The sequence below is a fragment of the Melanotaenia boesemani genome, chromosome 23, assembly GCF_017639745.1.
Source record: "Melanotaenia boesemani isolate fMelBoe1 chromosome 23, fMelBoe1.pri, whole genome shotgun sequence".
NCBI lineage: Eukaryota > Metazoa > Chordata > Actinopteri > Atheriniformes > Melanotaeniidae > Melanotaenia > Melanotaenia boesemani.
In genome coordinates, this window is record NC_055704.1 from 22,671,807 (window position 1) to 22,685,653 (window position 13,847).

Genomic DNA, 13,847 nt, shown 5'->3' on the forward strand with positions numbered 1-13,847 from the left:
AATGATTCATTTATCCTCGCTGGGTATTTTGGTTTTCATTTAATGTCATGGTTTGTGATCGAGGAGATCATTTTTCACTTGAGAGCAGCACACAGCTGCACTTGAGTGACCATAACTAACGCCTGTCAGTGTTTAGGTGCACCCTACCTACCACATAGCTGATGAGTAACAAAGACAACCATTTAAGATGCTTAGCAGAGCTGACCACGGAGGGTTTATAGGGATTGATGAAAGGTGTATAAGAAGGGCGTGAGAATGATGTGGAAAGGGAAATGTGCTCTCACAGTTCAACAGTAGGAAACAGAGGGTAAAGTCATTAAAGCTGAATAGTCGCGCCGATGCACAAGCAGTGTTGAAGTCAGCTGCAAGGCATCATGCAAGTTTTGTCATTCTCTTAGAAGTCAGCAGTCGTCCTGTGGCTGACATGTGTAGACGTTGTATGGATTGTGGGTTAATGTTAACATGAATGGTGAAAGGTGTTGAACAGTGGAGGGAAAACAGGCAGTTAGCGTTCTACAGCAAAATGTTAGTCACACTTTACAGATAATATTCTAAAATAGAGTATAGACTTGTAGTTCAACATTTTAGGAAGCTTTAAACCATTTGCTTATGAGAGCTGGACTATAAAATCAACACTATGTTCATGTGAGACATACAAAATTATCACCAGTACTCACATAACTTAGCATCATTTGCTAGCCTGATGCTAAAGTATTTGCCTTTTGACAACAATGTCTCCTGAGTAATGTGTTGGACTCATTTTCTTCTACATTTAATATAATCTATCATTTGCACAATAATGCAGGTGTTTCTTATATTTGCTTTTTGGTTATGTTTAAGCAAAATATATACACTATGTCCTCAGGTATTTTAGGACAAAAGATCCCATCACTGCTTAGGGTAGAGGTATGAAGTTATGCTAACTTTAGCTAACTTAAAATATTTCTTCCAAACTAAATGTTCCATCCTCTAACCTCCCAAAAAACTGTAAGTGATCATTTTTACATATAGTTTTTGTGTAGGTTAAGCCGTACAATTAGTTAAACCAAACAGTGAAACCATAAACACATTTTGCAACCTTTAGAAGGTCCCTGACAAGCTAACCAAGAAGTTAAGCTAGCCAGCTTTTCTTCTCTTGCTGAACGGAGCGATTGCTCTGATTTTTACATCCAATTCCTTGCAAGAAACCAAATAAGAATGTCAAACTTTCCCCTTAAGCAGATTACTAAGGAGGAGAAACAGTCAATGCTGAAAGTTTATGACCTTTTGAATAATAACAGACAAGTCTGTGTTTTGGAAAAGGTTTGCAGTTTGCAATCCCAGAGTTAATTTAAGCTGTGCTGGAAAATGTCATCACACCAACCTGATGCCCTGCATCCATTTACGTCTCATAGGAAGGACATCATCACATCATCAAAGCTTTAGCACAGATACATGTGTTGAGGCGAGAAAGAAAAAAAGGGGGTAATTTAGCTGTCATGTAATGTGATGTGATGTGTGTTGCATTTCCAAATCTCCTTGCAAATGTGTACCTATTTGTTTTCAGCATGTATTCATAATTAGGCAAACCCAAGTTTAATCTTTTAAACACATGTGCCCAAATTACCTCCTCGAGACTGCTAATAACCCTCCTACATTAACCAATCCTCTTGATTAGCGTTCTAATAAACAGTCTCACACCACTGGGACTATCAACATGTAGAGGAAAGCCAACCCAAATACCCTCACTAAATTCAAACATATGGGTCTTTAAAAAGATCTGCAGCAGATTTGCATGATTTCACTTACAGGTGGGATTTCCTTGAAGCAGACTCTGTTTCACAAGTCTTTTCCAAACCAACTGGAAAGTCCCTGCTAAAAATGGAATTTCAACAACGCTTCTCTCTAAGCCTGGTGATGCTCTGCATTATATTAGTTTAGATCTTCAGCTGAATTTCCCCATTTTTTTTCTTCATGTGAAAACATGAGCTCCACTTTTGAAAAAGAAAATAGAGAATTGCCAAAATGAGATGTCAACTAACATGTGCAAGCTCATGTCATTTGTTTTGCAAGTCTCAAAATGGTTAGATTACAACCTAAACTGAGACAGTTATCACATTAAAAAAATATCTGTTTTGTTGTATGAAGTTTTAGACTAATTGTTTGTTGTTTGTTATTTAGAAAGAGTGCTCCAACTTCATTCGGGTTCTTCAATCATACAACCAGACCCATCTGTACATCTGTGGCACAGGAGCCTTCCACCCCATCTGCGCTTATCTGGAAATGGGCAAGCGGGCAGAGGTAATAATACATTCGTCACCTAAATGTATTTAAATATAGTGTTTTTTAAAATAAGTTATATATATGCAAAAGGTAATTTAGCTCTCAATTGAACTGCCAGTAAATGTGACACCAGTGCTATTGTACCCTAATGAATGAACGGAAACGTGGAAGAAAAGTCAAGCGCAGCAGTGTTCATCGATTATCTTCCCACTGATGTTTTCTTTCGTGTAAAGAAGTAGGGGAAAATAAAGGGTCACCACAAGGTTCAATTACAGCTGTCGGATATTAAACAACCTCCCTCTTACATAGAAGTTTAATCAGTCATCTTGATACAGGTCTACAGGTTAATCAATGTAGCAGCATGGGTTCTGCAGACAGACAAAGGGGAGGAGAGTGAGTGTTTGCACGTATAGCCGACCCTGTGTGTGTTCACTCGAGCTGAAAGTAGTTGATGGAAAGCTGGATCTCCCTTTTGTTACTTTCTTTTTTCTTTTTTTAGATGCAGGAGGTATTATCTACTTTTATACTACTTTACTCATTAACTATAGATATTTCTTTTTAACTCCAGGAACTAAGAAGTGTTAAAATAAATAAAAAATCACTCATTGCTATTGTCAGGCTGAATTTGTTCAGCATCCCAGCCCAAAATAGCATGCAATAATGAGAATATATTGCAACTTGAAACACAGGCTATAAATGTACCTTTAACCAGGCTTAATGTGACTTTCACTGACCTCATGTTGAACTTTGACCTTTCTACCGTAGGACAACATCTTTCGACTGGCTCCACAATTTGAGAACGGCCGTGGGAAAAGCCCCTATGATCCCAAAATGCTCTCAGCCTCACTTCTGATTGGTGAGTTTGATCACTGCTTTTATTAGTTTCAGGAAGCACCTCTCGCTTTGGAGCTGATCATTTGTGTCTGACTATAACTTCTCTCTGGCAGATGGAGAGCTGTACTCTGGCACATCTGCTGATTTCATGGGAAGGGACTTTGCTATTTTTCGTACACTGGGGGATCACCATCCAATCAGAACGGAGCAACATGATTCAAGATGGCTGAATGGTAAAATATAGTATTTCCTCTTGAAAATAAAGCGGCTGTTTTTCTAGATACCACATGGCTTAATTTGGGATCACTAGAATAAATGGCATCTTTTCAAGGTTTTTAAAAAAGCCAAAAAGATTCATTAAGTTGGCCTTTATTTTAAACAAACTTAAATAACGCAGACGTTTTAGTAAATGCAAAAACAAAACTAGAAGCACAACTAAATTTTAGAAACAGCATAAAAGACCAAAATAAAATTTTTAGAACAAATTTTACAAAACACAAAAACAAAAAAACAGACATCAACATAAACAATAACACATCACAATATCAGAAAAGAGAGAAATAAAACAATACCACAAAAATATTTTATTAAATTCAACAGAAAAAACTAAATATTTTAGAAAATTCTGTTATTTAAAGGATTTGACAACAAAAGAGAAAAGTTTTACTTTTTTCCTTCACTGTTAGTTTTTGTATATTTTCTGAAATAAATCTAATTGATTAGATTTAATTATTTATTTAAATGGACAGTGCATATTAACTTACATACGAAGATTGATGTAAATATTCCAGATGTAGCAAAAATACTTTTTTCTATCCGCAGTCCCATGGATTTTCTTTATCTCTTTGATTTGTTTTTTGGTTAAAAACATAAATATATAAATGAAATAAATAAAAAGTAAAGAAAAAATTGTTTTTTTGAGTAAAATTTTAGTTATTTCTCAGTAGAATTTGGAGGTAAACCTCTATCACAGGCTATTATTTGAAGAAACGAGTGCTGAGCTTTTCACCAGACATTGAAGCATCAAATTCTCTCCTAAGTCTCCAATCATTCCCATTCATGTGCAGACATCAGATATCAGAGTCCATTCAAAAAGTCACTGGATTTGCCTGTGCTTGTAAGATTAGAGCTGAAGTGAGGGTTATTGACTGTTCAGTCTGTCTGGATATCTTTCGGCACCGCAGAGGACTTAGGAAGCCACAAAAGGTCAGTCTGAACCTTTCCCTCAAGCTGTGCCATCCCTTTTCCCCCTCTTTCCCACAGAACTAATCCGCTCTCAGCTGTTTTCCTGTAGCAGGGTCAAATTCCTCCCAACTCTTCTGCCTCCCCCCCAGCACCGTCAAAAATCACAAACACTGGTCTCTGCATTGCTGATTACTATGATATATCAATAACGGCCATTTAAAAGGGGGAAGCCTTTGTTAATAACGTTAATCCCCATCGATCTTTCACCTTGTTCAAAAAATACACTGGGGATTGTCGTCATTCGGCTCGGCGAAATCCAGCGCCTTTTTCACAAAGAGAGGCTTGTAATTGCATGGATTAGCAGGGTGGGGATATTCTATTGAGCCTTTATCAACAAGGTTACATGGTGCTCAAATGTAGCTATAGAGAAACTTGGGAATGAATCTGTAATAGCAGATTATTCTAAAAGGATTTAGGGTTAAATAGTAGTTTTGACACTGGTTGCTTTATATTCATGGATTTTATTTACATTTCCTCACCTGTTAATGCCTCCTTCACTCGCATGGATGTTGGATTATACCTCCTCTGAATAAAGTGCGTCTTTTGTTGGGAATTTAACGTGATGAATTTAACAACCTCAGCATTTGACAACACTACCAGCGGCCTATTTTTCTGTGTGATCGCATGCATAGATGATTTTATGAACTTGCAGATTTAACGGCACATATTCAGCATATACAACCTGTGTGGGGTACACATGATTCATACCAGAGGTCTCGCACCCGCACAGCACTTATAAATCTGCTTCCCACTTTGGCCACACTCTCCTTTTTCACAGCTACTCTATATCCTGAGCGGCCATGGAGGTGTAACATGGCACTGCTTGTTTCTCCCTAGCTAACTCCCAAGATTTTAGACGCAGGCTCGTTTTACGCTCAACGACGCCTCAATGACTGCAGCCACGTTTTCCCGCTCCTTATGCCTCTTTTACATCCAGAGGTATCTCTGCCCTACTCCTCCTCGGCTTAGCTTTGGTTTCCTCTCGCGTTTACAGTCACAATGAATTTATTCTGGACAATTAAAGCCATGTGTATTTTGCGATGGATGTAATAAAAAAAAACAGGGGTTATGTAGGATTTGGATGTGGAGCTTTCACTCGAGGTAAAGTCAGAAACTGTATAGCATGGTGTAAAGGACTGGGGTTGTTATTGCTGAGCTGTGATCAGAAAATATGCTGAGTGGTTGGTGTCAGGGGTGTAAAACTGGATGGAAACATTGTCATTTGGGGTTGTGGGTGGTTTTGAGACTAATGTACAAAAAGATTTGCTATTTTAATAATTTTCATGTTTTCTCTCTAGACCCCAGGTTCATCAGTGTACACTTGATCCCCGAGAGTGACAACCCTGAGGACGACAAGATTTTCCTGTTTTTTAAAGAGAACGCTATGGATGGAGAGCACACCGGGAAGGCTACTATTGCCAGGATAGGACAACTGTGTAAGGTAACAACACACAACTAAACACAATCAGCCTTTTAAACAACAAGAAGGCTGATTTTTAGATATATGTTGTGTTGATCTGATTCTCTTCCTTGTATATGTGCAAGTAAATTTCATGGAAATGTGCTGATGCTGTTGCAGAATGACATGGGAGGTCACAGGAGCCTCGTAAACAAGTGGACCACCTTCCTCAAGGCGCGTCTCATGTGTTCAGTACCTGGGGTCAATGGCATTGACACACACTTTGATGAACTACGTAAGCATTTAATCTTTTTTCCCCTTGATTCCATATGGATAAAACAATCTCACATTTCTCTTTAAGAAGCCACTAAAAAACCTTCACTCATAATTGTGTTTGATTTTTAGAGGATGTGTTTCTCATGAGCTCCAAGGATCCAAAGAATCCAGTTATTTATGCTGTATTCACCACATCCAGGTATGGTCCTGCACAGGCTTTTTTTTTATCCTGACCTCCAGTGTGTGAATGCAAGGGCTTAAATCCTCAAATAGCGTGACAGACGCTGGTTGTATCATATTTGTTTTGTTGATTTGTTGCTAGGCGATCAGAAGGAGTTGATATATAGTATTTTTATTGGGTATGTCTCCTGGGCAAGGTATTTCTTTTATAACTGAAAAACACCTGCTCCGTATCTGTTTTCAAGATCTCATTCTTTCACATTTTGTTCCATCTTTTGTAATATAATTTCTAAAGCTTTTTTTTTTTTAATGACACAGCTATCTGAGTGACCAAGCTGGCCTCTGTCAATACAGAGCTCCTTTAATCCACTTACTGGTGTCCTATGGTTGCTTTACCTTCCGATGGAAACCCACGTCTCTGCATGGGGATTGCTTTTATCTGAATCCTCCATTCCTCACTACCTGTCCCCTATTTCAATGAAACCTTGGCAGGCTTGTAGGGAAATCAGATTAGGGAGCAGGAGGGAGCGAGAGCAACATGATATTCACTTAGCAGGAATGCAGGTTCCTTCTCTGGCCACCGCCCCAGCCATGAATGGGGTTTTCAGAGGCCGGGCGTGGCTCCTATTGAAGCATGTGGAGAGGTGAAGGCATGGGGAAGGGCAGATAAGTGAGCTGAAATGGCACAGATGGTGGCACTTATCATGATGGTGATGAATTTGCATTTTAGGAAGAAGGAGGAGGAGGGGGAATATTTTGTGTCCAATGCTGTGTGCAAAGGGATTTGAAAGGAGGACAAACACTTCACCATCAATCACAGCTAATGATAAGGCGTGCTGAATAAAGCAGAGGTGATGCGGACAGGCGCCTGGCATCACTAGACCCATATGGCTTTTCTCAGCTCTCTGGATTGTATTCAGATCAGGAGGTTGGTGCGCGTTGGCGGGCATTCACCTATGTATAAGCACGTCTGTTGCACAGACACACACATGCATGCACTTTAAAATTCAATTATGGTGCATTGGGGAATTAGAGTGGTTTAATTGGTTTTCTAAGTGGCCGGTTTTCAGAGATGAATGGATCAGAGATACAGAAGAACCGGCTTTTAATATCACTGCTTAATGAGGCACAGAGAAGCTGCCACTGACAGATCAATGTTTGATTGTGCCCCTGTGTGTGTGTGTGTGTGTGTGTGCACAAACACATAGTGAACCTTCCTCCTAAGCACAGATATTGGAGTGTCTTTTCTTGCTCCTGGAGTTAATTGAATTTCTCTGTAATTAACATTTTCAAATGCTAATCCATTCATCTTCCATGCTTTAGTGAATATCGTCGGCTGTGTGTATGCCAGCCACATCCCTAATTAGTCTGATACAACTTCCCATTGCAGTCAGCAATACAAAGGACATCTTGAATCTTATTGAATCATTTGAATTGTTCAATAGCAGAAGATTTGCTGCCCAAATGAAAATGTGCCATCTGTTAAAAGGTGACACTTGGGAAGTTAATGAACAAGCTTGAGGTCAGGTTTCTGAGCATCTTATCAAGCAAAGCAAGTAATTACCCATTTTTAAAGCTGTGAAACAGATCCCTGTATGCATGTTCAGAGGTTAATGGGCTTGATGGTGTGCACAGATTGCAAAAAAGCAGCTTACTTTGTCAAAATCTCCATAACGCATGTGGAATCTTTGAATAGTAGTGTGGCTTTTTCAATTCCTCCACTTATATGACTCACGGGTCATCATGTAGCCAATCCTTTCACCCTGATAGAGCATAAATTGGAAAAAAAATCAACATAGTTTCCCATTTTTTTTGTTTTTTTTTCAACTCGCCTGTTTGAATCTTGAAGCCTGCTCAAGCAAAGGCTTGCCAAAAATACTGGACAGGATTTCAAATGCGCTCTAAACCAGGTCTCCTGTGTGGTTGGTGGAGTGCCCAAATTCCTGTCTGTTCTCAAGAGGCTGGAAGCAATCAGAGAAGTTCCAATCTGTCATTCCTGTACTTAGGTAATGACAGCCTTGCTCCCCTCTCTCTTTGTGCAGTGAAGGGTTATTTTGCTGTCTTTCTCAGTATTTCACAAGCTCTTAATCCTGTGTCTGGTGACCAATAATTTAAGAATCCCCCTTGTTTGTCATCTGTCTTTATTCCACTCCCTTCTTCTCCTAATCTTTACATTTTTTTCCCTTCATCCTCTCACCCTTTCTGCATTTCTTTCTCCTTCCACAGTAACATATTCAAAGGCTCAGCAGTGTGTATGTATAACATGGCAGACATAAGGAGGGTTTTCCTGGGTCCCTACGCCCACAGAGATGGACCCAACTACCAGTGGGTGCCTTTCCAAGGGCGGGTACCCTACCCTCGCCCTGGCACTGTGAGTTTTTATAAATGCTGCACACGTTTTAGCAGCGAAGTTTCATTTTTAATGTCTACTTACATGTGTACTTTATTTACTTTCAATCTTAGTGCCCCAGCAAGACATTTGGTGGTTTTGACTCCACCAAGGACCTTCCTGATGATGTCATCACCTTTGCTCGAGGTCACCCTGCCATGTACAACCCAGTGCACCCAATAGGTGGACGGCCGATCATGGTACGGACCGATGTGGACTACCAGTTTTCCCAACTGGTGGTGGATAGAGTGGAAGCAGAGGACGGGCAGTATGATGTCATGTTCATTGGCACAGGTACAGTAGGCCCGTTTTTCCTGTCAGGTTAGTCCATTTGTGTTAAAGTTTTTAACACATTGTCAAAATCAATCACTAATCACTCATTTCTTATCACAACATAATAAAAACATGTAAAATAGAAGTTAGATAAAATCTTTATAAACACAAGGAAGGTTTAAAAAAAAAATCACAACAGTATTATTCATCTGAAATCTGCACTTTTATGCCTTCCCGCACAGATATTCTGGGATATTTCTGTTTTTTTTTTTTTTTTTTGGTGCCTTAAGGCAAAACCGCTGTAAAGAAATCACACTGTTACAGTACATCTCTGCGCTTTTTTTCTCATGACTCTTGCCCTACCTCCTCATTTTTTCTCAAGCTTGCTCAACCACAGCAGTTCCATGTGGTCTCTATGTCCTCCCCCCTTCCCACAAGCCGATTGAACGGGGCATGAACAACAAAATTCAAATGTTTCCTTTACAAACAGCTAGAACAATTTTAAAGTAAACATATTTTATGAGCTGTGGTGGAGAAGGCCTATGATGTGACTTGGACAGATAGGTTGAAATAAAGCTGCTTGGAGTTCCCAAACCTATCAGGAATGTCCAGAGCTGCAAGTTAAAGAGCTAAAAAGTTTATATTTGATCAGTATAAATGTTCACTTATTCTGTGCTTCAGATGTGGGAACAGTGCTGAAGGTGGTGACAATCCCCAGAGAGAGCTGGCATGACCTAGAGGAGGTTGTGCTGGAAGAAATGACTGTCTTTAGGGTATGTCATCGAAAACTTAGTGGTAACACATTACAGAAATACAGATTTTTTTAATGATGTGCTGTTCAATGGCCTCTATTTTTTTTGTACAGGAGCCTACTCCCATAACTGCCATGGAGCTGTCCACCAAGCAGGTAAAAGCTCATTTTTGCACATCGTAACTAATCCAAAAGGTCCAAGAGAAACCAATAAGCAAGTGGTTGTGGCTTTTTGACCTAACATTGATATCCAAAAACAAATGTGTCTACTGAGACCTAAACCCACAACCACCATCTCACTGCAAGAACGTTTCCAGCTAAACCCTCACAGGAACCTTTCATTTTACATCCTTGCTTTTTCTCTTACTCCCACAGCAACAGCTGTACCTTGGCTCAGCCCTGGGTGTATCACAGATGTCTCTACACCGTTGCGAGGTGTATGGAAAAGCTTGTGCCGAGTGCTGCCTGGCCAGAGACCCTTATTGTGCCTGGGACGGTGCTGAGTGTTCCAGATACTTTCCTACTGCTAAGAGGTAAGAATCTGGACACATTTAACACTCCTCTTAAAGCTTTATTTATCCTCAGAGGGTTTGCTTAGCCTGCACGGCTCCTTTCAGTAACATCCTGCCTTTGTGATAATGTTGTTATACGTAGTCACACCTGGGAGTTATCAGCACACCTGCAAGCTGCTGTAGTTGGCTTTACAAAATGTCCACTTGTCCTGATTTGAAATCAAATTTCTCTTGATACAGACCTCCACAGACCTATTGGCAAATGCAGAAAATTCAAATTAAAAAATAAAAAAAAGGAACAAATAGACTCAGATACACAGTGCATGCCAAAACACCCAAACATGGATGTAATCAGAATATCACATAGGCACAAAATGAAGCCATTAAATACACATATGTTCAAGAAATACAATCCAGCAATATAGGTTAGTGCCCCTGCCAGGAGCAGTTCTGGATCGTCAATCCATCATCTTACAGTCAGGATGCACACACACAGTCACATGAATATACATACACCAACTCACATGCACTAAATTATAGTCAACAGGAGCTGTCTGACCGCTTCACCCTGCAGCCACGAGGTATGAACATACACACCCTCAAATTACCCTCTGCTGTTTCCAGCAGGCTTAAGCTGACCACTTCAGCCCTCACACACACACACACACACACACACAAAGCACTACACCCCTGCATCTCATTCATCCAGAACTTCTCACACCAGGAGAAGTAGGCCAGTGAGTATACTCTTGCTTGGCAAGGTTATAGAGGAGGTGGCACACCCCATGGTTAAAGGCCGGGTCCAGCTCCTCTTAGCTCTACTTTACATTAAAAATATTTTCCCTCACAGAACGAGAACCAGACACCGAGCTCCGCACGTGCTCAGACGGTCAAAAAAACACTGGAATGTTAGCTTAGGAAATGTGCAAATGACAGACAAGAAAAGAGGGAAATGTTGAGCATATATTGACAAAGATGTCAGGAAAGAAAGATTTAAATTGCAGCATTACACACATGCTCAGTGTTGCTTTTCTGTTTCACTCTACCTGCTCTGATCATTTCTGTCTGGCTCTCAAGTACAGCTCTTTAAGTTTCTTTTTTTTTTTTTAACTATTACATCTCTTGTCAGCCTGTCAACAGTTTTAAACCATGACAGCTCAGAGCAGAGGAGACATTTGCAGCTAGTCAGTAAAGCCAGACTATGAAAATGCCTCAGCATCATAGTAAAAAACCAAATGACACAGTGGAATTTTATACAGAGAGGACAAAGTGCTGCACTGCTTTTACAAGGTTTTCCAAGGACAAAACAGTTTTTGTGTGTTTAATAATAATGGCTCATTGGATGCCAATGAAGCACAACTTTTTACTGTTCAGCAAGTTTATTTCCTACATTTTTGCAGATTTTTTTTTTATTATTTTTTTGGCTTGTTTGTTTTTTTTCCATCCATGTGATTAAGCAGTGAGGTAAAGGTTGAATAAATGCCCATTTTCTCTAACACTGGGTAACATTGCCCCCTAGTGGCTGAAATGAAACAGTTCACTTTGTTTCATCTACAGGAGAACTAGGCGACAAGACATCAGAAACGGGGATCCTCTTTCCCAGTGCTCAGACCTTCAGCATCACGGTACTCAAAAGGCCACAGGCAAACATACACACATGATGTTTCATGCCACACATGTCTCATCCTTCTGCATGTGTGTGTTTTGGTTTGGTCAGACGACATTGACGGCTTAGGAGGCAGCGTGGAGGACAGGAGTGTGTTTGGGGTGGAGAACAGCAGTATGTTTCTGGAGTGCAGCCCCAAATCTCAGAGAGCGCTCATCTACTGGCAGCTGCAGAAGCCCAGCGATGATCGCAAGCAAGAGGTCTGTTTGTGTGTTTTAGAGAGTATGTGTTCAAAGCATGCACACATAGTGCTTTCACTTTAAATTTGAACAAATGAAAACAAAATGTTAAATATCTGTTTCACATTGATTAGATTTCTGTAGACAAAACATCTATCTGCCCCGTCTTCAGCATTTCCTACCCCACCATCTGATGACCTATGAATATTTTTTTTATCTTTACTACATGGAGGGGTGAAAATATCTGGGTGTGAATGTTTAGATTCACTTTTGACCCAAGATTGTAATCGATAATTTTTGCAGGAATTTGCATCATGGCGGTTTTCCAGCTGTTCAATGAGAACATGTTTCAGGTTTCAGCATGAAGGAGTAATACGACACAGGAAGTCGAGTTAGGTTATATATCAGCAAGTCTAAGGTCTTATCAGATTTAAAACACAGCAGTTTCATATGTTTAGGATATTAATGCTGGATTAGGAATGCAGTTTCTAGCTTCACATCCACGTATCTGCTCGACAACATGGACTCTGAAGAAGGTTTTAATGCTACGTTAGCTGCAACTGAATCTCTAGATTTGTTGACTTTGCTTACATCCAGATTATCTCTTTGACTTGAAAAATACTCCCCCCTCCCTCCCTTAAACACTTGCAGAGGTAGTTTCTTTTTCTTTTCTTTGTTAAAGGGGCAATAAGCTAAATTGCGCTGCCTGTAGACCAAAACAAAGTGTGTAATAAGCCACACCTCCCTCTACCTCTTCCCCCCACTCGAAAGTGCAAACACACTGAGCAAAACAGTATCATCATTTTATAAAACATGTCGAAGTAACGTAATACATTTATGTTGTTGCTTACTGTCCAGGAGAAGAGCTAGCTTTGAGTTCATTTGTAGCTTGTTTAGATCTTGCAGTGCTTTCCTCTTTGGAAATACAAGGCCAACGTTAATCCGGGTTGTCTCCCTTTCTCTATCTGACAAACGACGTTTTTTTTCAAGGTAATGTCGGTTCCTGGTCGTCTTGTGGTCAATGTTTTCGTTCTGCTCTCTGCCATTTTGCTTTAAAAATATGCGCCTCCGCTAGCTGAAGACTTTTATAGCGAGGGAGGGCTGAGGGCTCCGATACATACATGAATGTACAGCCGGACCGGCTGGTAAACATGGAGAGATTGGCACAGAGAGACGGTGTGTGATGTCAAGCTATGCTCCAGATGACATTACGCCTCTAGTTCTTCACATAACCATTTTTTTAATTCCTCCAGTCTAGAAATTAGGAATTTCCGCTTATTGCCCCTTTAATAGCAAAGCCAGATTTCATGAATTTTGGTTAAAAGTTGAAGAAAAAGTGGGTACCCAAAATGATAATGATAATCAGTCATTGGGGCCACAAAATACATTCTTTTTTAAAAAAATCCTTTATTTTACAAGGAAAGCTATACTGCGACACAAAAGCTCCTCTACCAGAGGGTCGTGGGGCCTGTACTATGAAGGCTTAGTGAGGAGGTAACTCCAGGCTCAACTCGAGGATTTCAGAGTTATAGAGCTGGTTTCTTCTGCTTTATTGTTGTTTGTTCTTTATTTGGTGCATCTGACAGAATGAGACTGAAATTTTCTCACAAGGCTGAATAACACACCTGCAGCTTATTCATTTAACAAAAATCATAAATCATCAGTTCTGCTAATGCTTTAATGATTTATTTTTCTGTCAAGCTCTCCTTCTTGCTATTCCTGTAGCAGCTGGGTTGCTCTCAGCCACTATTAGCCAGTGAATATTTTAAATCTTATTTTTGTTTAGGTTTGTTCTTTGTGTTAGATTATGCAGCTCCACGCTCATGATTTGAGGATTTGAATAGCAATCTTTTAAATGGTTTTATATGAATACATGTGTTA

At 40.0% G+C, this 13,847-nt stretch overlaps 1 protein-coding gene across 1 annotated transcript in view; it reads left to right on the forward strand.

The window, feature by feature from the left end:
• sema3aa (sema domain, immunoglobulin domain (Ig), short basic domain, secreted, (semaphorin) 3Aa) overlaps positions 1-13,847 on the forward strand; it is a 33,567-nt gene that overhangs the window by 17,433 nt on the left and 2,287 nt on the right. Inside the window, exons 4-16 of the mRNA XM_041977453.1 lie at positions 2,161-2,280; positions 3,028-3,118; positions 3,210-3,329; positions 5,640-5,782; positions 5,921-6,035; positions 6,146-6,215; positions 8,423-8,567; positions 8,660-8,879; positions 9,540-9,631; positions 9,724-9,765; positions 9,985-10,142; positions 11,679-11,746; positions 11,839-11,987. Of these exons, the coding sequence (XP_041833387.1) occupies positions 2,161-2,280; positions 3,028-3,118; positions 3,210-3,329; positions 5,640-5,782; positions 5,921-6,035; positions 6,146-6,215; positions 8,423-8,567; positions 8,660-8,879; positions 9,540-9,631; positions 9,724-9,765; positions 9,985-10,142; positions 11,679-11,746; positions 11,839-11,987 (1,533 nt within the window). The remainder of the gene's footprint in view (positions 1-2,160; positions 2,281-3,027; positions 3,119-3,209; positions 3,330-5,639; positions 5,783-5,920; positions 6,036-6,145; positions 6,216-8,422; positions 8,568-8,659; positions 8,880-9,539; positions 9,632-9,723; positions 9,766-9,984; positions 10,143-11,678; positions 11,747-11,838; positions 11,988-13,847) is intronic.